This window comes from Lepidochelys kempii, chromosome 10 (assembly GCF_965140285.1).
Source record: "Lepidochelys kempii isolate rLepKem1 chromosome 10, rLepKem1.hap1, whole genome shotgun sequence".
NCBI lineage: Eukaryota > Metazoa > Chordata > Testudines > Cheloniidae > Lepidochelys > Lepidochelys kempii.
The window spans coordinates 25681011-25706332 of record NC_136389.1 but is presented as its reverse complement, the minus strand read 5'-3'; the positions used below and the strand labels follow the sequence as shown (position 1 = coordinate 25706332).

Sequence of the window (25322 nt, the reverse complement as noted above, 5' to 3'; positions counted from 1 at the left end):
TTACATTGTTAATATGGGATATAAATAATCTTTGTTTCCACAAGGGATTAGATTCTGCTCTCAGTTACAAAGCAGTGTAAGTTCAGAATAACTCAGCTGAAGTTAAAAAGTTACTCTGGATTTACCACAAATGTAAATGAGAACAGAATCTAGCTCAACAACCCATTCCTTGCAGGTGCTGCAAGAATGCAACTGTTAAATTAGGTACCTTTCGACTGGAACATTATTGTTATTTTGCACCAGACCATACTACGTAACATTCTCCAATTATTCTAACGCATGGATTTCCTCAATTTCTTTTTTTGCTGGAAAATAGTAAATTTATTTGCAAACAATTTTGCAAGTGTCTAGAACTCATTTCATAGAGGTGTACCTGGCTGGTACAAAATCCACATAATAGAAATTACAGGTTTTTTCAAACAGTACATCTACTTGTGTTAAGAACATCTCGAACTAGAGCGGGTGTGGTGGAGGTAAAAGAAAAAGGTGACATGAGTGGGGAAGACCCAGTAATTGTGTTTATCCTTGCAGCAGGAATTTGGTATGTATTAAAAACAGTGGCATACTACACTACTGCAACTTCTCTTACTTTTTTTATACCCATATGATGTAAACAAGGTTCTATATAAAACTGCATCATTTAAAAAAAAACTAAACAACTTGTTACTTATTTCACATCCAGTAAATGGTTAACATTATTTAATAAACAGCTGAATTTGTCAATCAGAACACTAAACATTCGTAAGTCAACAATGCATGTAATCAGAACTATTTCTTGGGAGCTTTCTTCAGCATATGTCTTCATGTACCTCTCCCTGCTGGTATCAACCGAAAACCCAAAAGCCAGACTTTGGGCAAAATAGTTTCCATTTTGTATTTCAACAAGTTCAAACTTTATCATGGCAAAAGAGTTACCTATCATTTATCTTGATGTTTTGGTCAGTTTGAGGGTCATACATAAATCTCATGAGTTGAAGATGTAACACCGGTGGCAATGTTAGGAACTTCACACCTTTCTCTGCCTCCTGTATGTTTGAAAAAGAATGCAAGGTTCAGACTCTAACTTTGTCTTCTTAAGCTACTCAAGCAAAATAATTTTTTACCCATAAATTTCATTTCTCAGATTAGTTTGTACGATATGGGCTTTCATCTACACCACACAATATACAGATGGGGCAACAAGGATATTTCATAACTTTTTGGTACTTTCGTACCCTCTTGAGCTTCCCAGGTGCTACTGCAGTAGCACTTAGAACAAAATAGTTAATTATGTAAAACAAGAGCAATAAGTAAGGCAAATGCATTGTAACATCGCAATGAACTACTAAGAATCAATTAACAAAAGTTGCCTATGAATAAAAAAATGTATATAGATGCAATATAGCACCAGTGAAACTTCTAAGTTCAAGGAGGTTGATCCAGCTAGTGCTGGAAGATTGCTGAGTGAAAGGTCCTCCCATTATAGCTAGCTTGTCTTTTTACTTCTTGCTACTGCAGTCTTGGGAGAACTCAGGTAAAACTTGTGACTTCAGAGAGGCCTTACTAAACAGGGAAGACAGAAGAGTCAAGATGTAGATCATACAGTGGATCGCCAAAGACACTGTTTTCGGACATAACGTAACAAGCGTAAGAAGAGGGCAGTGAACAAGTCAGACATTGTTAGGCTGCAACACCTTACCACAAGAAGAGCATTTACATATTTTTTGTTTTTCCAATTTATTTTTAACTATTATTGACAAGAGTTATGCTTGTTGTTAAAAAAAAAAAAAAAAAATCAGCTTAACCAAACCAGTTTTAGACAAGGACTTCTGCTTTTCACACTGTGGTAGGCAAAGTGAAACTGAAAAGCCAGAGAGAGATGGACTGGTGTAAAGAGATGAATGGCAAAAAATATTCTGCAACTTCAGTTGGTGCTCCTTCCTGTTTGTTGGTGACATATAGATACGCATGCAAATACGGACTAACTTTACTGAAGTAGTTGAATGGATTGTCACCTCGAAATCAAATATCAGTTGAAAAATATAATCTAAATTTAAATGCAAGTTATAATTTCTTCTTTGGGAAAAAAAATTTATAACAAAATCATAGAGAAAAGCAAATTGCATTGCTGAAGCCTTCATTTCAAAGTAACTTAACAAGAATTAACAAAATATACACAAGCTTGCTTCAAAGGAAGCCACCACAATCAGTTAATGCAAGTTTGCATGAATTTCATAACACTTTTGATCAATGTAGTTCAATAGCTAGCTCTCATTGGGAACTCTTTATCAAGGATCTGGAAAGAAAACTCGGTAATTCCTCTTGAATTTTATACCTGTAAGCCATGTTCTCCTGCATCGTATTTGTTATCACCATCCAGCTGTTCTACTGCAACATAATCAATGAAGGACTCAAATACTAAGTGAGAAACAGAAGGAAAAAACAGAAGTTTACTAAAACAATGTGCAGACTCAATGGAAAAACCAGGGCTTTGGAGCTGTGCTCCGGGGCTCTACTCCAGCCCCAGGCAAAAACCTGCAGCTCCGCTGTTCCGTGCTCCAGTTCTGAGCTCTGCTTCAAAGCCCTGGGAAAAAACATTTAAAAAAGAGCAAAATAATTTGCAAAATTTGCTCAAGTCTAATTGAAAATTTCTGTCTTTGTACAGTGAAAAAATATGTTATATTGCTTAAGAATTTCAAACAATAGATTGAGACTTATTTGGAATTAGAGGGAACAAATATAGATTTTAAAATGTATTTTAAAATGACAGATTTAAAAATCAGGTCGTTAAATGATCCACTAGCTTTCTACATTCACTTCACTTTGTGAGTGACAGACAGTTACTTACCCATGCTGTAACTGTTCTTCGAGATGGGGTGCAGATGTGTATTCCACTCAGGTGTGCAAATGCCTAGTGCACTGAAACTGGAGAATTTTGCTCAGCAGTACCCATGAGGGCGATGCTCGCATCCTCTGGCCCTTGTAGCCCATCTTATCGCTATATAAAGGCAGCACCATCTCAACCCCCCATTCAGTCCTGGAATCTAGGACTGGAGACTCATAAGCATAAGGGATGGAGGGGTAGGTCGTGGAATACATGCCTACACCCACATCTCAACAGTTACTGCACAGATAAGTAACGGTCTTTCCTTTGAGTGGTTGCTGACATGTATTCCGCTAAGGTAACTCACAAACAGTACCGGTAGGAGTTGGGGCTTGGAGTTTATTTAAAGAAAGACTACATAACTGCCTTCCCAAAGTTTGCATTTGATCTAGATACCAAGGTAACAGCATGTTTGGTAAAAATACGTATAAAGACTGGGTAGTAGCCCTACAAATGTCAAATATTGAAAAATTACTGCGAAATGCAATCAATGTTGCTCACTTGGGCTCTCATTGAATGAGTCCTAATTTCTTTGGGGGTGTGGTCTGAGCTACTCCAAAAGCTGTGGAAATGCAGGAAGTTATCCACCTGGAAACAGTCTGCGCAAAGACTGGCTGACCTTTGTTCTCACCCTCATAAAATACAAAAAGTCGAGATAATGAACAAAATGTTTTGGCCCTTTCCAGATAGAATGAAAGGCACCACCTGACACTTAACATATGAAGACACTATTCATCTGCATTTGAGTGCCGCTTAGGAAAGAATACAGGTAAGAAAATAACCTAGTCAAACTGTAAAACGACTTTGGACAAAAAGCTTTGGATGTGATCTCAAGGAAACTGTCTTTGAGGAACTATTTATATGGAAGCCCTACCATTAGGGCCTGCATTTTGCTGACTCTTCTTGTAGATTTTATAGTAACAAGAAAGTCGGTCTTCCGGAGAGGAGAGAGAACAGACAAGTTGCTAGCAGCTCAAATGGAGGACACATGAGGACAGGCAGTACTGTACTAAAGTCCAACAATGGGACCATTTCCTTTCCAGGTGGAAACAGGTGGACTACACCTTTCAGAAATTTCACTACCATGGAGTTTGACTTCCCTGGGATTGGAAGATGGAATGCCAAGATCGCCACAAAATGAACCCTCAACAAGTTAAGAAACCTGAAGGTTCAAATGTAACAAGTAATCCTAAATGTCCTAAACACCGGCTAACATTGGTTGAATTCCGTCACCAAAAACCTCTTCCACTTGGCCAATTATGTAGTCCTAGTAGATAGTTTTCTACTGCTAAGTAAGACACACCAAACTGCTTCTGAATATTGCCCTTCTTCCTCATCTTACACATACCATCCATGCTGTGAAGTATAGATCGCTCAGCACCAGATATGCAACTTGGCTGTGGTGTCCGGTCAGTAGTTCGGGAAGGAGAGGAAGAGATCTGTGAGGTTGAACAAACAGACTCAGAAGGTTGGAGAAGCACTGTCTTGGCCAAGTCAGCGGAATAAGAATCAGTTTAGCACGGTCCAACTTCAGTTTGAGGACAAACTAAAAGATTAGAGGAATGTGGGAAAGGCATGCATCAGGGCCACACCTCAATTCAACTGGAAGGCATCGGTTAAAGACCTTGGGCTGAGTCCTGCTTGAGAACAAAACTGATGGCATTTTTTTTGTTATCCTTTGTTGTACAGATTGACTGATGGGATGTCCCATTCCCTGAAGATGGACCTCACCACATTGCTCTTCAGAGACCACTTGTGGTTCTCAGAGAAAGTTCAGCTGAGATGATCAGACAACTGGTTTCAAGAACCCGATAAATGTGTGGCGGTGGGCATGTCATCCTGGATGCAAAAGTGCCAAAACTTTATTGCTTCTTGACAAAGCTGGTTGAAGCAGGCTCCTCCTTTTATCCATACTACATTATAGTGGTATCATTGATAAGTATGTGACTGCTTGCCAGCCGCAGGACGAGCTGGCTGGTTAAAATTGGAACCAGAGGGCATTCTTCTGAGATACTTGTGTCTTCTCTTAGAGAAGTCCAGTTGCTTTGCAGAGTAAGAAGGTTGTCTGAAATACTGTTGGGAGTACCAATGGAACTGCTGTTGTTGTTGCTGATCCCCATAATGACAACTTTTAATTGCCGGGGTATAAATCCCTAAGACCTATAACATAGTCCTGGCACCCTTAAAAGAACGTAATGCCTCATCTGTCTTTTCAGATAACAAAAACCATCCATCAAACAGTAAGTCTTCTATGATTTGCTGCATGTCTGGAGCAATGCCTGAGTTCTGCTTCCAAGGAACCCTTCACAGCTGAGGACATAATCTTAGATGAGGTGTCCGCCACACTGAATGCTGACTGTAGCAACATCTTAGCCACTATGAGGCCCTCTGCCAGGGAAAAACTGTGAGAAGGGACTGATGGGGGTCAGAGCAGTCTCACCCTTACATAAGCCATGGGAAGGGTTATAAGGTCCTGAGGGCTCAAACACCTCCCCAAAGGGTACTGTTAAGCAAAGTTCTCTGGCTTTGGGGTGCATGTGCACACGAGTGGAATACATGTCTGGAACCCAGTGTACCATCTGCTTGGTTTACTGAAGTCTTAGGTGGCTCTATATTTCTTGCCTTGCATGCCAATGACTTGCTTGGGTAATTAACAATTAGCAACTGCTACAGTGCTTGACTCAGTTAGCTGTTCTCTTGGTTTTTATTAACATGACTGTCTTTATGTAAAAATGGTCTGTGTTACTTAAAAGTTCATCTGCTCCTACTGATCATGCCTATAATACTCCTGGGGGAATTCTGTGCCACTGCATGTGTGCAGAATTCATGGCTCCTGCAGATTTCTTTGCTTCCCCGAGACAAATGACTTTCTCACAGGGACACAAAGGGAAGCTGCAAGACCAGTCATGCACTACTCCCCAGCTGTGCAGGTACATTGTTTCAGGCACCCGGAGCAGCTGGTGGAGAGGTAAATCACTGCAGGGCTAGGGAAACCTCAGACAGTTGCTCCTACACAGAGCCAGGATCAACTGCTAGTCCCGGCTGGGCTGGAGAGGACTACTTCTTCCCCTGCAAGGAGTAACTGGGGCTGTGTCAGACCCACCCCTAGAAACCTCCCCCAGCTGCAGGAAGCTCAGCACCCTCCCCTGCTTCCTGCCCCCATCGCTCCTCAGCTGCAGGGGGAGGAGTCACTGTATGGGAGCTGCTTCCCCATCTGCCCAACCCCCATGCATCTGGACCTCCCATACCCAGAACCCCCGCCAAGCCTCACCCCAAAGACCCAGAACCCCCCTAACCCTCCAGACCTGAGCCCCACCCCACTGAAACTCAACCCCTGCATCTGGAGCCCGCCTGCCTCCAGACTGCCACCCCTGCACCAGACCACGCCTCAGAGCTCCCTGCACTCAAATTCCCATCCTGATGAGCCCAAGTCCCCACCTGCACCAACTTGAGCTCCCACATCCAGACCCCATGCCACTGACCCCTAACTAGCTGCACTCAGACCCCCACTGCCCCACACCCCACTGTACCATCACTCAGACCCCCCTGCTGAGCCCACCACACCCAGACCCCTCCGCTGAGCCCCAACCACTTTCCCCTAGAAGCCCCTGCAGAGTCCCATTGCCCCGGCACCTGGAACCCTCCCTCCTCCTACCCCCTCCCCAGGTCTCTGTGCATCTAGATCCCCCGCACACCTAGACCCCCCCATTGCACTGACTGCACCCAGACTGTCCCACACAGAACCCTCTCACCCCACACCTGGATCCCCCCACACTGAGCCCCTCCACACTTGGATCCTGTCTGGTTGAGCCTGCCTACCCTACACCCAGTGTGCCTGGTGCAGAGGGGGAGAGCCCTATTGTGTTTCTGGGGCAGGCTCAGGTCTTGTGCTATGTCAGGGTCAAGTGCAGCCTCACCACTGAGTCTGTGTCCCAGGGGCAGGGAGGCTGCAGGGTGATCTTCCACCTTCATGCAGACAGTGGCCTGTGCTCCCCCTGCCATGCTGGAGCCTCTGCATTTATTTATTGACAAATAAAACTTGCAGAATTTTAAAATATTGTGCATAGAATTTTTTTTACTTTTTGGCACAGAATTTTTAATTTTTTGGTGCAGAATGCCCTCAGGAGTACTATACTTAAATCATAATCCACTGTGGCATTATTTCTATTGCAGAAGCAACGAATTGAGGGTATTACAAAATATTATGACATCAGAAGAGGAGTACTGTATATACTCGTTCATAAGCGGAATATTTTTGGTAAAAAAGTGACGCATCAAAGAACGGGGCTTATAAACTGGTCTACACCAAAATTTGATGATGATTTTAAACTCTATGAAATCATTGAATTGAACATCTAATACATTGTCGTTTTGTTTACCTGGAGCGTCTGCAGGCATGGAGCCCGCCCCTCAGTACCCTGTGGCCGCAGTTCGCCGTTCCCAGCCAATGGGAGCTGCGGGAAGTGGCCATTGGCTGGGAACGGCGAACCGCAGCCACAGGGAGCTGAGGGGCTCTGTGCCCGTGAACTCTCCAGGTAAACAAAACGTTCCGACCCGCCAGCAGCTTACCCTGATGGGCCGGGAGCCAAAGTTTGCCAACCCCTGAAATATAGGGTCGGCTTATGAAATGATCATACAGTTTTTACTATTTTTACCTATTCACCTTGGGGGGGTCGGCTTATAAACAAATGGGCTAATGAACAAGTACATACGGTAAGTAGGAAAAAATAGACGAACTCTTAAAATACAAGACGATCCTAACAAGAAATGAGGGGAAAGGAAAAAAGAAAAAATGGCCAATGCAAGCAGGAGATCTCTAAATCTGGGGTTCTCAAACTGGGGGTCATGACCCCTCAGGGGGTCGCGAGGTTATTTACATGGGGGCGTCACAAGCTGTCAGCCTCCACCCCAAACCCTTCTTCACCTCCAGCATTTATAATAGTGTTAAATATACAAAAAAGTGTTTTTAATTTGCGGAGGGGGGGGGGCACACAGAGGCTTGCTGCGTGAAAGAGTCACCAGTACAAAAGTTTGAGAACCACTGTTCTAAATAGAAAAATCTGTGAGGTATCTTCATGCTAAGACACCTACTTATGAGATCAAGGTGATGAGCCCTTGTAAATATATTTGAAGTCAGTAAGGTAGGTGGGTGCGAAGCATTTCTGAAAATCAGCCCCAAAATTTAATTTGTGCATACAGAATACATATCACTTACTATTTTTCTTTCCCTTTATACTTAGCTGGATGTCATAATAATCCTCTATTCGTTCAGACCGATAGTCTACATGTTTGCACTGAATGTAAGACTGCAAACAAAAACAAAGATAGGATTTCAATATGTATAAATAACAGAATTATTTGTAAAAATTTGTTAACTGACTAAATACATACCACCATCTTTCCTCTGAATAATTTAGGGATAGTGCCCTCTACACACGTGCCTTTCATTTTATTTTCCACATTATCAAGCAACTGAAAGAAATTAGATTTGCACTGTTATACAGACTGAACTACCTTTTTCTGAATTTGTTTACTTAAAGTATATAATTTTAATTTAATGATGAAACTTTGGGGACTTTACTTTTTCTTGTGCTACTCATGTGATCATGAAATATTAATCACTTGACATTGGCTTCTCCTTTCTGTTAATCCTTTAAGTCCTCCTTTCCCCCCAAATCCTTCCAGGGCTAGCCCCATGCCATTTCCCCATAGATTTGAAAAGCTTTGCAAAAGTCTGTGGTGGTCTAGAACAGCAGGATAAACTCCACAAGCAGAGTAGCTTCAAACTCTTCCTGGAAGGTGGAAAATGACTATATCACTGGCAATGAACGTAATCTCCAACTGCTTATGGAACAGAAACGGATCTTCCTTCTCAGTAAACAAAAAAGTAACAAAACAAAAAAGAGCAGTCATAATGAGGCTACCGTAAAGGTAACCTGCAAAAGATTTTTTTTTAAACTGGGCTTGTGCCTTTTAGAAATATTAGGAATGTAAAGTCTGGACTTCCCTGGTTTTGTTAGAGGACCACTGTGAACATTTTTCATTTAATTGAAGGAGCAAAGATGCTGAATCTTAACAGATTTCTATCCACAATGTTAGTCATTGAAGTTGTATAGCTTTCCCCAAATGCAAACATAAAACAGAGTTTTAAATAGGCTACAAATACCTTTCCCCTCATAAGTAAACTAATTTGTTTAGCTCTTGTGTTGTCACCATTTAACTAACTCTGCAGTCAGAGTCTTTCAACCCAGAAAGAACCTGAATTTCTAATTTAAAACAAGGGGAGAGAGAAACTATTCAAAAAAGCACCAAATTCACTCCCACCATCTTTATTCATCAAAGAAACAAGGGCGTAAATCCAGTTGTAACATTCCTTTCCAAGCCACCTTTAAATGGCATTTCTCCAATGCGACCTTACAAGGAGAGTCAGCACTCTTGAAAAGTTTTCTATATTTTGTCTCTAAACTTTGCTTTCCCCTACAAATTGTGTCCCCCTATCCCTCGGTCCATAAATATAAAGGGCCACATAAAGCTCATGCTATATTTAGAAAGGAAGATACCATGTAAAATGGAACTCTCTAAGCCTTGGTTTACTCTAATATAAAGAATTAATTTCAGTATTAATAGGAATACATGCCAGCAGGCAACACCATGTATATATGCAGATATCAACAAGAGATGCTGGAAACTTACCACTCGACATAATTCCTGAACATCATGTTGCATGAAACTGTCTAAAGTTTCCCACCTTTATAAGACAAACAAGTAATAACATCACTATATTATTAAAGTGCAGAAATCCAGCATTTAAAAAAAATATTCTGATAAATCAATTTTAGAATAAGAGTTTAAATAAACAATCAGATAAAGGAAGATCTGAAACTGGCATCCTGAATAATTCCACTTTCAAAACCAGATAGACTGGAAAAATGCTCCCTTTTTGTTACAAAAATACTCCATCGGGTATTTCACTCAAGTGTCTTCTACAAAGGTAAACATCTGCTGTTCCTGTCTTAAAATTACCAGCGCTCTTAGCACTTAATATCTACATCTTATTCTACTTTCTCTTGTTTTAAGATTGGTGAGGGTCTGGACATAAGAGGATATTTGTAAAAAATTCACTGACAGTGAATTACTTTTTCTCTGAAAAGAAGTCACTTTTAGAGATTCTTTTGCAGACCGCACATCTAGACATATATCAAAGGACAGACATTAAGACTGGAATTTTGAAAGTACTCTGTGTTGGCCTAACTCTGCTCCCATTGACACCAAACATAAAACAGATGGAAGCAGAGTTAAGTCAAAACTGTGCACTTTTGAAAATCCACCTTAAAATATCACAACTTCTTTACTAGTTTTACTTTAAAGTAGAGGAAACATGGAACAACTTGTAGTTTTAACAATTTCAGAATAATATACCGCTGTATACTTCTATACCCCTCTACCCAAATATCTCAAAGAACTTTACAAAGATTAAATTAAAGATGAAGTTAACTGAGATACAAAGAGGTTAAGTGACTTGCCCAAGGCCATATGGGAAATATGTTGCATACCTAAGACCTGAAAACAGATTTCTTGCCTTCAAGTTCTGGGCTTTAGCCACTAGTCAAATTAAAGGCAAGTGAAATAGAAAAGGATTAATTACATCTCTATAGATATCTGATTACTGTGTAACATTAAAATGAATAATGCAACACAAATAGATGTTCCAAATTAAGAACTAATGGGCAGTACTGGCTTCTCAGGTCAAAGACAACACTTGCTACAGTGGAAAGTCAAACCTAGATTCTGCAGAATTACCACACCGCACCTTAAAGTGGGTGGAAGAGAGGGAAAAGTGCCTTATGGACAGGAGTGGGAGTGAGGCTCAGAAGCTGCTGCAAAAAGGTGGAGTGGGGTCAGCAAGGTTGACTCATTCCCAGGGACCCCCCCAAGAAGGTGGATAGAGAAAAGTGAGTGGCTCTAATACATGCTTTGCCTGTCCCCAAATACTTCAGAGTCCCCTCTGCTTCACGTGCCCACACTGGAGCAGAGCTTCTAGACTTCAGAAGTGGAGGGTTAGGTAGCAAGTACTCTCCAGGTCAGAATTCCCTTTGAACTTGGTGGAAATCCACTACAAAGTCACAGTTGGCATAAAAAGCAAAAATTCCCTCTATTACATTGCCTTAAAGAGGAATGTTATAAACACCATACTAAACTTCATTGACCTTATAAGAAAGAAGCAAACCAAAGCTGATAGCTAGTGTTAGAAACAACATGAGCCATATCTAAGTGCTTATGTTGCAGCCAACATCACAGTATTTGAGCGACCAAGTCTGTTACCAGAAGCAGTGACCCTCCAGATGGCAATTTTTCAAACTTAACCCCTGCGCCTCAGTAGCAGTGGCAGATTAATGCATGGTCCTACAGAGCCCATGCCAATTTGGGGGCCTCCCACAGAGCGCGAGAACCTGTGTAGAATTTTGGGGGGGGGGGGGGGGGAGTCCACCAGCATTGTGGCCCCACCCCCTGCTCCTGGTCTTCCCCCCAAAGCCCTGCCCCCTCTGCTCCTCTCCCCCATCCCCACCCCTGGGCAGGCCAGAAGCTGGAGCTGGGCTGTGGTAAGAGCCACCCAGGGAGCCTGGGGCTGCTGTGGGGAGCCCTGGACCCTTCACCTGCCCTGGGCAGAGGGTCAGGGTGCCAGAGAACAGCCCCCCCAGCCCATGACTATCCCCGGCATTTTGATTTATGTCACAAGAAACAGTGTGGTCAGGGACCTCAGTTTCCTTCAGTAATGTTGTTAAGTGATGAAAATGTGCTGTGGGCTACCATCAGAGATGCAGCTACCTGAAAAGATACTTGAATATCTGAACCTATTTTAAAAGCCACAGATGCTTCTATTTGAATGGGCAATCTAGAAAGCAATAAAGCAAGGAACTAGTTGGCTAATACAATGTAAAACAAGGAAAATTAATCTCAATTTCTTTATACCATAACTACAAATATGGTCCCAACACACTGAAAGAAGCCATAATTGTGACGTAAATGCACAAGCACAAAGCAGCAGACTAAAAGGTTTCTGCTGGATTTTGACCTCTAACTTCCATGTGTAGACAAATCTCTAATCTGGAATAAGGTAGGGTATGAATTTAAAGAAGATTATCTACTTCTGATCAACTCCATTTGTGGATGCTCTTATTCTGGAATAAGTGTGCGCCTAATTGTGAATTATTTTAATTCACTACCAAAGTGGATTTAGGGTAGATATATTTAGGATAATCTTAGATTTAAAATTATAATTTGTCAGAACATATTACAACATGGTACTAGACTGAAAAGACATTAGAAACTGTTTACTGAGGGGGACAAAAATCAAAGAGAAGGAACTAGAAAGGGGTGGATACAAATAAGGTAATTTGTATGATGTCGCACATCTACTCTGTGCCATAGAGATACATATTTCATGTTTTAAATCACAAAACAGGATATAGTGAGACGTGACAGAAATGGGATGTTGGTACTGCATGTGTGCTCTGTACATGTTAAAAACCTTATCTTGGTCACAAGTAAGTTTTACAATGGTCATCAATGCAGAGTCACTAAAGGTTTAGAAAGACATTATTATTATTTTTCATTATATGATATAGATTTGATAAAAAGGGTACCTGTCCAAGGCCCAATATGCCATTTACAATTTTAAGTACACAACTCCACTCTGTATTCTGTTTAGCCAAATGCATCATCCACTAGATAAATTATAAAACCAGATCTTTATTGCTGTAGATGCTGATGGTTATGTACAAGGAAACATTTGATTTTCAGTTCAGCTGACCTCAGTGCTGTCAGTTAGAAAAATGTGATTTTTTGGTAAACTAAGAAATATTAATAAAAGTCATATTAGGAAAGAATAACCATGGAGCGCTATCAGATTATTTTCTATAACTCTCTAAGCTATCCTTAATTTATTTTTACACGAAGCAAAGTACTTTTTAGCAGAAATGTGGAAAATTTTTATTAAGAACTCTGCTACATTCTAAAAAATATTTTAAATTTCTGACACTTACCCAAAGGATTTTGTTAGCTTTTTAGTTCCTACTGGTTTGTCACTGTGCTGAAGTTCATAGAATACTCTCTGCAATGCTAAAGGAACACTTTTGGATGAGTCATCTCCTTCTGTGGGCATCATGTACACAGCCTACAAAATATTTAGTTCAATTAGTACTTAAGAAAATGTGTTTCCTGCTCATATTGTTCAAGTCATCACTTGTTCCTGCTCAGAATTGTTTCGTAGACCTAATCAATTAACACAGCAGAATAATTTGACACAAATTTCCTACTGTGGTTTATTGTGAAGACTATTACTTACCTGTATTTGTGGTTCTCCAAAGCACAGTAGAAAAAGAAAATCAATTGATTATGCTCACTATAAACTCTTCTAATCATTTCTAATTATTTTAAAAAGGAAATATGCTAAAGAGTTCAATAATTCCTTCAAACAATGACCATGCACTCTATGGGTATGCAATCATCACAGTAGGATTTGACATATACTGTACAATACTACAGCCTATTTGAAAAATGACTTTTTTTTCCAATTTGATTGTATACATTTGAAAACTATGTGAAGGTAGAAAGGACAAAAATAAAAGCGTGTGTACAGTGGAGGCTTTGGGGATCAGTGCGAGATCCATTCTTATTTAACATCTTCATTAATCATCTGGAAGAGGGTCTGAACAACATGCTAACTAATTTCACTGATTACTCAAAACTTGGAAGGGTCAAGGACAACAGAGAAATTATAAAAAGGAACCAAAAAGGATTAGGAAATATGGGCAGGCAATGCGATTCAGTTTAGAAAAATGTAAAGTACTCAGGGAAAGATAACTCCCAAATGCAGATATTTAACGGGGGAAACAAATTTAAGAAGCATTAATGTTAACAGAGAATAGTGGCAATAGCAGAGAGCAAATTAAACAAGAGCTTGTAATAGGTTAGGGACACAAAAAAAGCAATTTTGGGCAGAAAAATGAAGAAACATCACCTCAAGAAGCAGGTAGATGATGTACTGCCCAGAAGTGAATGCAGTCTAATGAAAAGGTGTAGGGTCTTGTGATTAAGGCACTGAACCAGGACTGAGAAAATCTGGTTCAATTCCTGGTTCTGCCACGGACTTCCTGAGAGACCTCGGGCAAGCCACTTTATCTATCCTGTGTCTCAGCTCTGCATATGTAAAATGGGGCTAATAATATTTCCATATATAACTAAAGAGTTGGCAAGGCAAATTCATTAATATTTGTGATGCGCTCAGATACAGTGGTGAGGGGAGCCAGACTAAAAAAGTTTAATAGATTTGATTGATACAGACAAAATAAGGAAGTCTAGAAAAGAGCAACAAAAATTGTTTAAGAGTTGAGGGACCAATTAAAAAGATTAGAAGATCTGAGAAGGTAACAGCTACGGGGAGGAGCCCAACAACAGTCTTCAAATATACATAAAAAGGTAAATGTTTAGCGGGACCAGGAATTTAACATGGTACAATGAGGAGAGTAGCAGTAGAATAACTAAAGTAATGGGATAAAAATAATACAGGAAAATATTCCTGAATTCTGGAAAACTTCTGGACAGTGAATCTATTAGACTTTGGAATAGTCTCCACAAGAAAGTGAAAGTCCTACCATACTGGATACAAGAAATGATATTACGGATAAAAATTACGGACAAGTAGGCAACAGTATAAATATGCATCATGATTCCACACTATCATGTCCCCTCTTCCAGTTCTGATTTACACGATCTGAGTGTATGGAAGGTGACAACTCACTAATTAAACTCTGTATCATAAGGTAACTAGATGTAAAACAGCATTCTGATGGTAAAGAGGGACTATTGGCACCTTTGTACGGTAAACACAAAATTACTTAGCTACTTCAGACAAGATGACTAGTTATTCTGCTTTCCTTTTTCTTAACTGATTTCTCAAATTTGAATTAACTTTCCCAAATGAAGAAAATATTGTTTCCAAACCTGCTGCTGAAGACAAAATCAAGAATAGTAGTTCAAAACATTTTGCATCCAGTTACTTCCACCAATTCAGTAATTCAATCTTCTTTATAAAACTCTGAGAATGAACATGTATTTTGGGAATAGCTGTGCTCCAAACTTGATAGTAATTAGCACTAGTATATGCCCAGCTCATAGCACCTAGAATTTTCTGGAAGAGTATCTATCTAGGTATTTATACTACACTTTTCATGTTGGTACCAGAGTGCCTCACAAAGTAATCCCAGAGAGAGAAGGTTCTGGGCAGCGTTTCTCTACACTCATCACTCAACCAAAAAGCCGTATTTTCTAGAAGCATTAACCCTGCTGTTCTGTCCAAATTCCAATTCAGGTATCAGTAGCCAGAATTCTCCCTCCATTTTCAACTGCAGAAGATGTTTTTCAGTTTAATGTTGGGAGCAGAGAGAGCTCAGCACCTTGCAGGTTCAGTCCATATAATTTATGTCACCTTGTTATAAGTCAATCTACCCTGGGCAAAGGTAGTAAAAGAAACAGATCCAGGATCTTGAGTCTTACTTATTACAGGCACATAATATTAGCAGTGATTCATGACACTTTTTTAATGTCTACGAAAACCTCCTTCTCACAAAGAACACATAGAAAACTGGTGGATTGACACCACTCACGCTGTTTAACCAAAATAAAATATCTATATAAAACACAATTTTATCAAATGCAGTGCAGACAAATAGAAGATAAATCACCAGAACCAGGTTATCAAAACATGTTTTGGGGAAAAAATATCAATATAAACACACACAATATTTAGATGGGCAGACAGTGTGTGTGTATATTTTCCCCCCAAAAAGTGCATACTAGGGATTCCACAACCTATCCCAGTACTTAAATATCCTTAGAGTTAAGAAAATCTTTCTAATATCTAACCTAAATCTCTCTTGCTGCAGATTAAGCCAATTACTTCTTGCCCTACCTTCAGTGGTCAAGGAGAACAATTTATCACCATCCGCTTTGTAACAATCCTGAACATATCTGAAAACTGCTATCAGGTCCAGTCTTTTCTCAAGACCAGGTTTTTAAAATCTTTCCTCACAGGTCAGGTTTTCTAAGACTTATCATTTTTGTTGCTCTCCTCTAGGCTCGCTCCAGTTTGTTCACATCTTTCTTGAAGTGTGGCGCCCAAAATTGGACATAATACTCCAGAGTAGGCCTCATCAGTGCCAAATAAACTGGGACAGTTACTTCCTGTGTCATACATACAACACGCCTGTTTACACCCCACAATGATACTCGCCCTTCTTACAACTGCATCATATTGTTTAATTGTATTCAATTTGCCATCCACTATAACCCTAGATCGTTTTCTGCAGTACTACTGCCTAGCTAGTTATTTGCTATTTTGTATTTGTGCTCTTGATTTTTTTCTTTCTTGGGTGTAATATTTTGCATTTGTCTTTATTAAATTTCATTGTGTTGATTTCAAACCAATTCTCAAATGTATCACGGTCCTTTTGAATTTTAATTCTGTCCTTCCAAGACCTAGCAACCCCTCCCAGCTTAGCGTCATCCACAAATTTATAAGCACATATTCCACTCCATTATCCAAGTCATTAAGGAAATTATTGACTAGTAAGGACCCAGGACAGATCATTGCAGGACACTACTAGATAAAGCCTCTGAGCTTGACAGTGAAAAATTGAAACTATACTTTAAGAATGTTTTTTGGGTTTTTTCCAATCAATTGTGGAGCCATCTTCCAGAAATTTCATTTCTAGACCACATTTCCCTAGTTTGCTTATGAAAACGTCATGTGGGACTGTGCCAGACAACTTACTAAAATTAAGATACATCATGTCTACTATTTCCCCCTATCCACCAGCCAATAACCCTCTCAAAGAAGAAAACTAAGTTGGTTGGGCACGATTTGTTCTTGACAAACCCATGTTGACTAATACATACCCCCCTATTATCCTCTAGATGCTTACAAATTTATTGTTTAATAATTTGTTCCAGTATCTTTTCAATAACTTAAGTTAGACTGGTCTAATTCTCTGTGTCCTCTTTGTTTCTCTTTTTAAAAGATAGGTACTATGTTTACCTTTCTCCAGTCCTCAAGGACGACACCTGTCTTCCATGTTTTTGAAGATGATTGCTTCAGCTAGTTCCTTAAGTACCCTAAGGTGAATCTTAGGCCCTGCTGACTTGAATACATCTAACTTACCTAAATATTCTTTAACCTGTTCTTTCCCTATTCTGGTTTGTTTTCCTTCTTCCTTGTTGTTAATATTAACTGTATTAAGTATGTAGTCACAATTCACCTTTTTAGTGAAGACTGAAGCTATTATTTCTATCCTTCATTCACATCAGGATAGTTTCTTGTTGCACCTTTAATATTGCCTCTGAGAAACTGCCAGCCCTCCTATACTCCTTTTTCCTTGGGACCTTACCAGTCAGTTTTCTGAGTTTGTTAAAATTTGCTTTTCTGAAGTCCATCATCCTCATTCTGCTGCTCACTCCTTCCATTCCTTAGAATCATGAAATCTATTACCTCATTATCACTTTTGCCCAACTTGCCCTCTACCTTCAGATTCGCAACCAATTCCTTTCTGTTAGTCAAAATCAAGTCTAATATATATATATACACACACACACACACACATACTTTTACTATATATAAATACAAACACAGGTATGAAAATATCAGACTTACGCATGAAAATTTCCATCTCCCTGATAAGTCAAAATTATCAACAATAGGCTTCAAAGCAAAAGACGATTGTCCTGATTTTCAATAGTGCTGAGTACCCCAAAATCAATAGGAACTGTGTGCTCAGCCCTTCTGAAAAATCAAGCTCTGTATATTTATTTCACATTCCATTTTCAGAGGCATCTATGCAAAGCAATTAGTTCCTTTTTATATATCCAATCATTATACTGATTGATAAATTTGAAATAAACTCAAATGGCCATTGACTAAATACATTAGTATATACACCGTTAAATGCTAAATGTTTCTATTAGACACACAAAGTGGGTGAGATAATATCTTATTTGATCAACTTCTGTTCGTGAAAAAGACAAGCCGCCCACAGAGCTCTTCTTTAGCTACACAAATCTGACTTGAAGAGCAGCTCTGTGTAGCTTGAAAGGTTGTCTCTTTCACCAAACAAAGCTGGACCTCATCCCCCTTGTCTCTTTAATGTTCTGAGACCAACACAGCCACACCACCACTGCAAACAACAAATGTTTCTATTGTATGTTATCACAAAGTGATATTTAATTTATATGCTTCCCTTGCTTTTCCCCTCTGCTTGTGTAATTTAGTGTAAATCAGCCAATTACTCAAAGTTCAGTCTGAATTTCCAACCAAGATAAACAATTTATATAATATCTTCCCTTGTAAACCATCTCACTGAAATGTCCAGTCCACCCAAAACTGAAAAATTTGCCTCAAGATCAAGACATAAGGCATTTAAATACATTTGGCGAAACAACAATCTCAAATTAACACCTGAGATGTTCCCCCTCTGGGGATGAATGCAAGAGAATAGTAAAGACATGTGGGGACAAAGTCTGAAAAGAAGAGGCACATAATCAGGCACTATGCAGAACACATACAAAGAGGAACAAGATAAACTTGTACAAGCAAGACAATGTTAAAGGAAAGTTTAAATCCATTGCTTAACAGAGGAAAAGCAAACACCATGACAAGAAGGGGGAGGAAATACTTCACCCTTTTTTGTGAAATCTCAGGCAAAGTAACTACTGAGTAACAGAATACATTGGATGATGACAAGGAAAGGGAGAGGTCAAAGCAGAGCCAGATCAGGAAGGAACAAACCTAAATAACTTTACACGAAATTACAAACATCTGTCTAAGGCCCTAAGGCGTGATCAAGAGAATTAGCACAAAGCTTGAAAAAATTACCATATATGCTCTAGCTGGAGGACTAAACCTACTAGCTAGAAGCAGAGATGGAACACTGGGGTGGAGAGGCTCCAACAGTAAGATCCAAGGGCAAAGCCCTTGTGAGAAGCTCTGTCCCTGGGCCTTGTTTAGATTTAATCAGACACTTCCCAGCCACAGGCCAATACAAAAGCTTAAAGTTCTTCCCCTTCTAATTGCTATAGGAGAGGAAGTGCCTTGGTTCCTTCCCACACCTTCTTAACCTCATGGCTGCTGTATGGGGGGGAAAGGGTCTCTGCCATTTTAGACTGCTGTTGGGAGGAGAGAAGAAAAGGGAAGAAAAGGTCTTTTCTCCATTAGCCCTCCCCCAGACTCCATTTTCGTGTCTGATTCCCCACAAGTAACTCAAGTGCTTGGCTTTCCTAATGCTCACTGCTTTTCCAGTTGGATTATTGAGACAATTTTATTTTGTTCACAGGATTCTGAACAGCATCAGTAAAAACAAATAAAGTTCTGTTAATTTTGCCTTGCTCAGAACACTACATTGGTTTTTACTCAGTGTACATAAAAAGCTCGAAACAAATTTGCTTAGAAAATAAATACTTGAATTCTGTAGAAATTGATTGGCTAGGTCTCCAGACTAAGAATTTGTTCTGTTCAACAATGGTAGGAAGAAGACTAGAAGAAATACAAATCTGTACCATTCACAATTATTTCAGGTTGGTTAACCGATCTTACTCTATAGTGGGTTGAAGTCAGGACCTAAAGGAAAGAGGAGTGTCCAAGAGATTCCAAGGCCATTGTGGATAGTGGCCACCTAAGTAGCAGGCCAAGAGCCCCTATACTTCTCTTCCTGCTACAGGTGATCTCTGAGTCCTGCCAAGGATCGTCAACATACTATGACACTGATGATAGCTGAGAAGCTGGTACTGTCCCCAGTGCAGACATAGGCCTCCTGGCTTGCTCCATCAGGTTCTGCTTGCATCTTAAATCCCTTGCCACCTGTGTCATGTTCTTAGAGATGGAACCCCTGTCCTTAATATACGCCTCTCCAAGGCACAATAAACACTGCATGCAGGGCTCACTATTCAGTATAGCCCCTCCACATGACAGGCAATGTTCAAATCCTGGTGAAGGCATTCCACCAGAAAACTACAGCTAAATAACCGAACTAACCAACCTAAGGTACCACTAATAAACACCTTAGTGAACTATTTGCAAGAAGGTCTCAATGACAGAGGGAAAAGGGGCAGTGTGAAGAAACACTACCTAGAGTGATCCGACTCTAGCCACGGGCTGTGAGAAGTAACTGATGGGGCTTGGGGCAGAGCCGCCCTTCTGGAGCTAGGGCAGGGGCTATAAAGCAAAGGGTGTGAGTGCCATCTCTGCAGGTACTGCTAGGCAAATTTCTCTGGCTCTGATGCGCTGGGTGCGCACACACGCCTTAGTGGAACACCTATCTGCAGCCACTCAAAGATGATAAATTAACGGGTGTATCATGCAAAAACAATCCAGGTATTTAGAGGCATGTGTTCTATTTTTGGTACTATGTTTCAGAACAAGCAGCACAGTGCAGAAATAAAGGAGAGAGAAACAAAACCACAGAAAGCATAGTGGGGTCCTGGTCCATCACTAGGGCTCCTGGGCACTATGGTAATACTAATATTAATAGTAATTAAAAGACTGGAAAATAGGCCATACCATAAAGGAAAAACTGAGCTTCCAAGAGAGAATATGGAATCTCCCATCACTGGAGATATTCGAAGTTAGAGCAGACACTTTTTTGTGGATTGTTGAAGAATAATAATTTTAAAAATAAAATAAAATTAAAAAAAAATCATGCCCTCGAGTGGTAGGATATACTAAAATCAATGGAGACCTTCCCTAGATCAAATGATTCTGAAAGTCAAGATTTCTTAATGCAAATGCCCTCTTCTGACTAGCAGGGGTTTAACACGAATTTATTTAGCAAGTAAAAAAAAAAAAGTAAGGTGTTGTTATCCCAGGCACTATTTCACTATACTAGGATTACATGCTACATAGCATTTCCATGTTGCTTTCTTGAGATATTTATAAGAACAAATATTTTGCTAGCAAGAGCTAGTTTTCTTTTGATAAGACATTTTAGAATATACAAGGAGACATGCAAAAAGAAAATAAAGCATGTAAGCAAAAATAATGCATTGAAGTCAAAACTAAATTATGTTTAAACCACCCAAAATACAAGTCAATACTGCTTTAGTACCACTATTACGTAAGGGAAGATACTGGCTGTAACTACCAATAATTTTACTGCACTATATATAAAAAACAGGAAGCATAAATGAACACACAAGCAACACTGGAAAATAAATATGTGTAACTTGTGAAGCAAAACAGAAAAGATGACTATAAACTGTTTTAAATGGCCAAGTCACTGACAGATATATAGACTTTACAAAGGTGTGCATATCTATCTATCGGTAGATAGCCAACAGATTGAAAATTAAGAGTTGAAAATTATTCCTTTACCTTGCCTGCTGCAAAGGGCTAAGTTAAAGTATCCTTTTCCCGAAACAATTTTTGGCATCACTAACAAACCAAGCAGTGCAGCAACGGACCCTTAACTCAGGCTTTGGCATGTACAAAGGTATTTAGCTTATTTTTCAAAAAACAAAAAAAACAATAAACCCATGTGTAACACACCTAAGTATTAAGACAAGTTCTCAGATCTGGTCTGATACAAGGTGTACATCATGGCATAAGCCATGTAGTCCACTAAAACTGGATTTCTATTACCAGAAGTTAATTAAATTGCAATTTATCAGGTTTTGAGTACACTAACTACACTGATGTTGTAACCACCTTTTCTAGCTACTTGACAGAGCCATTTGTTTACTGAGTTAAAGAAAAAGGAGCTAACAGAGAGATTGAGAACCACTTTGAAAAAGCAGAATAATGACCAAATTGGGTTATTGTGCTCTGAAGTTTTACAGAATGAAGGGGAATTTTTTGAAAAGGAGGAAACAAAGAATGGTGGTGTGTGTGTGGGAAAATAGAATGGAAAGCTATTTAAAACAAAAGCTATTTTGAAATACATCATTTTTGCTACTTAAATATTTGAAATGAAATTACAATGCTATGTCTTACCTTTCGTAGTTGATTTGTGAAAAATAAAGTCTGTAACAAACTGTTCATGTAACAGGTTGCTCCCTGGTTCTTTAACCCAACATATCCCGTGTGCTTCTTTGAATCCCACCTGGAAAGCAGTTAATGGTTAAAACTACATTTGATTATACATATAAAACTTAACTATAATACAGATATATTTCTATAGAACATTTGTTTTAGGCCAGTGGTTCTCAGACTGTGGGTCGCAACCCCAAAGTGGGTCGCGATCCCTTTTCAATAGGGTCGCCACGGTTGGCTTAGATTTGCTGGGGCACAGGGTCAAAGCCCGAGTCTCACTGCCCATGCAAAGCGGTGGGGCTCAGGCTTTGGCCTCCCCATCCAGGGCGGCGGGACTAGGGTGGGCTCAGGCCCTGGGGTCGTGTAATAATTTTTGTTGTCAGTAGGGGGTCGCAGTGCAATTAAGTTTGAGAACTCCTGTTCTAGGCTAACCAGTTCTATTAACAGAAGCTTTGTGCTCCTTAGTATTACATTCTGTCTAAATAAAACAGATTACACATCACAACTGCCTGTCACCACATACTCTTAGGATTCCAATACTTCTATAAACAAAAGGGCTGTTCTTTTGTTAAACTTCCTTTTTACGATTTTCTGAAGGCTCCCAGAGTGACAAGCACTTCATTAGTTATCTGTATTTAAAATTCAATTTTTAAATTAAAATTTGCAGTTCATAGCAGCCATCTTGCTGAAAAGTGGCACCCAGTAGTATAAAAACTCAGCATCAGGTAAGGCAGTTTTAAAACTTAAACAGTAAAGCAGGATTAAAACTAGGTGTTCAAACCACTGATGACGGCAACCATTCTGCATGACCGTGACATTAACACCAAGAGTGTCAAGACCACAATGACAAAGACTGTAGGTCATTTTAAACTGAAAAATAAAATTAGTTTATACATACTGAAAAGCGTTTTGCACTAAGTGAAGTTACAGACGGTTGCATTGAGCAACATAGGTGGAGAAGCTACTGGCACAAAAATCTCTGCAGCTTTTGAAACATGGGTATATTCCCCTTGAGATGCTTCATCAATTCATTCTGAAAAAGTGCTTTGAGATCTTCTCCTGAACAGTACCATACATTACTAATAAAATTAGATACTTCAACTGAAACTCAAATGAATGTTCTAAAGGTTGACTTTTCTGTACACTTGTTTGCTATGTATTTCTGCTCAAGAGAGGTGTTTTTTTTGTTTGTTTGTTTGTTTGTTTTAAGAGATACTTACGCCACTCCATGTGGAGCATCTGCTTGAACATAGACTTCAAAAGTAACCTTGTCATCCTCTATAAATCCTTTTTCAGGATCAGTAACTTCCTATAAAACAGAAATAAGAATATGCAATTTGCTGCAAAACTATCTTCTGAATCCTACAATGGGGAATGTAGTGAAAAATCCAGGCTGGATATTGCTCAGAATCTGCACATTTAAGTAAGCAACCATCTATGCAGTTCTTTTACTCAATAAGCTAAAAAATTATTGAAGGATACCAATTAATCTCTAGGACCCTGAGCTCAATATATAGATAATTTTAAAAATGTCTCAATGTAAAATCTTGTTTCTGGCTTTTAGTTTTTGCAACAGTATTTCAACTCCCTGTGGATAACAGAATCAGTAATCAAAAGCTTTGTTTTGACTTAAAGCAGTTCATTTAGGAAACTATTCCAAGCAAAAGAGAAGAATTAAGGCCCCAGACTTCCATAATGCTTAAAAAGCTGTCTCAATTTAAGATGAACATTAAAAGTAGTATTAATTTAAAATGTCTGTACACATGCAGAGAACATGGGAAATGAGCAAGAAAACCTAGGCTGCTCTTAAATGACAGTGATTGTGACCAACAAGATTTAAAAGAAACTTGGTGGAACAATTTTTATTAAGTGAAATATCAGTAAAGATGGGTCAATGGAGGAATGATGGAATATTTATATGGGTTATTAAGTCCAGGTAAAAGAGCTAAAAGGAATCTGCACTAGGATGCGCAATACATTAGCACTTAAAGGTATCTTCAGTATGAAACCTACTGATACCACACGCATCATTCAGACACTAAAACAACACTTGTAGGAAGAAATTTATAAATAAAAGGTATCTAAGGCAGTATTAGAAGATCAAGTGCATATACTGGACTGACCTCCCAACCCAGTAATAGCCCATTATTATAAAACTAATATATTGTTACTTACACTCCATGCCATAAAGTTGGAAAAGCCCCAGTCATTCTCCTTATGAAAGAACAAGTGACTAATACGACGACTGAATGATTTTTCATCGTCCTTGTAATTTATTATCTTGAGAACTGCCTGTGCATGGCAAGACCATGACCTATAAAATTAAAAGATAACACTTGAAACAAATTTCAATTTTGTTTTCTTCAGTAATAAACACACACTTTTACAAATTTTACTTGATACACCAAGTCCGTATTTGTACACGGATGTCTAGTTCACCTTTGTTCCTCACTAGATTCTAAGGCTTGTTTAACTGCTGTGAGGAGCACTGGTAAGAACTAAATCTCCGGTTTTTGGGAGCCGCACTGTACAAAGTAATGGTTGTTAAAGAGGCCATACTTTTTTCAGGAATGTGGTTTCAGATTATGTCCCTCTCTGAGAGCAACTGCTACACACAGTCTTAACTGATTCCTCCTAGGATTTTTTTTTTAAGGATGACAGTGATTTCTCATGAGCAAGGTCAGAAGTCTTTTCAGAAAGTGTTCATTAATATTGCTCAGAAATAATAGCCAAGAGAAAAATCGCTGTCTCCTGAAGCTTCTTGTCAGAAATCACTGTGGCTAACTATTCACATCAAGCATGGTATACCGTACTTATGTAGGGTATGAAGAGACGAAATACACTACTACTTCAAGAGAAAACGAAAACCAAGAAAACAATGTGGAAGAGTAACTGCCATCACTCAGATTGAACCAGAAGTGGTGTGTGATATCATGCAAGAATGAACCCATTGCACTTGACAGGAAACTTGCTCCTCCACAAAGCAGCATGTATCAATGCAGTCTCAGGAGACCACCCAGCAAAGAGGCAATGCTTTCACTGATTCCCCCCCCCCCCCCACGCTGCCCCTCACCCTCACCGCACACACTCTCCCTATGTCAGAAACTCAAACTCTATAAGGGGAGGTGCAACTCTCTACAAAGTTTCCCCAATAAACTGGTGGGCCTGCTACTTACAAAATCAAATATTTTGTCCAGCAACTGCCAAAAGCTGGGGAACGTTGTCTCTCTCAACACAGAGAGTATCCTGTCTTTACAAATGCAGACTTCCTTTATTAGAGTTGCAGATGAGTCGGTTTAATGTGCTTTGCCACAAATTATCTATGGGATCCTTCCCTTGGGGTGTGAGCCACTGCTTGCTGTGCCTGACAGTGGGTGATCAAACTGC

General features: G+C 39.5%; 1 protein-coding gene across 2 annotated transcripts in view; it reads right to left on the bottom strand.

Moving 5' to 3' along the window:
- The window catches only part of USP7 (ubiquitin specific peptidase 7), a 138408-nt gene that overhangs the window by 32966 nt on the left and 80120 nt on the right, over window positions 1-25322 (bottom strand). For both annotated transcript variants that reach the window (XM_073362481.2, XM_073362480.2), the window contains 9 exons: window positions 24111-24249; window positions 23156-23244; window positions 21897-22005; window positions 12907-13037; window positions 9557-9611; window positions 8255-8335; window positions 8079-8169; window positions 2315-2397; window positions 916-1025 (listed from right to left, as the gene is read on the bottom strand). In XM_073362481.2, coding sequence (XP_073218582.1) covers window positions 916-1025; window positions 2315-2397; window positions 8079-8169; window positions 8255-8335; window positions 9557-9611; window positions 12907-13037; window positions 21897-22005; window positions 23156-23244; window positions 24111-24249 — 888 coding nt within the window. The remainder of the gene's footprint in view (window positions 1-915; window positions 1026-2314; window positions 2398-8078; window positions 8170-8254; window positions 8336-9556; window positions 9612-12906; window positions 13038-21896; window positions 22006-23155; window positions 23245-24110; window positions 24250-25322) is intronic.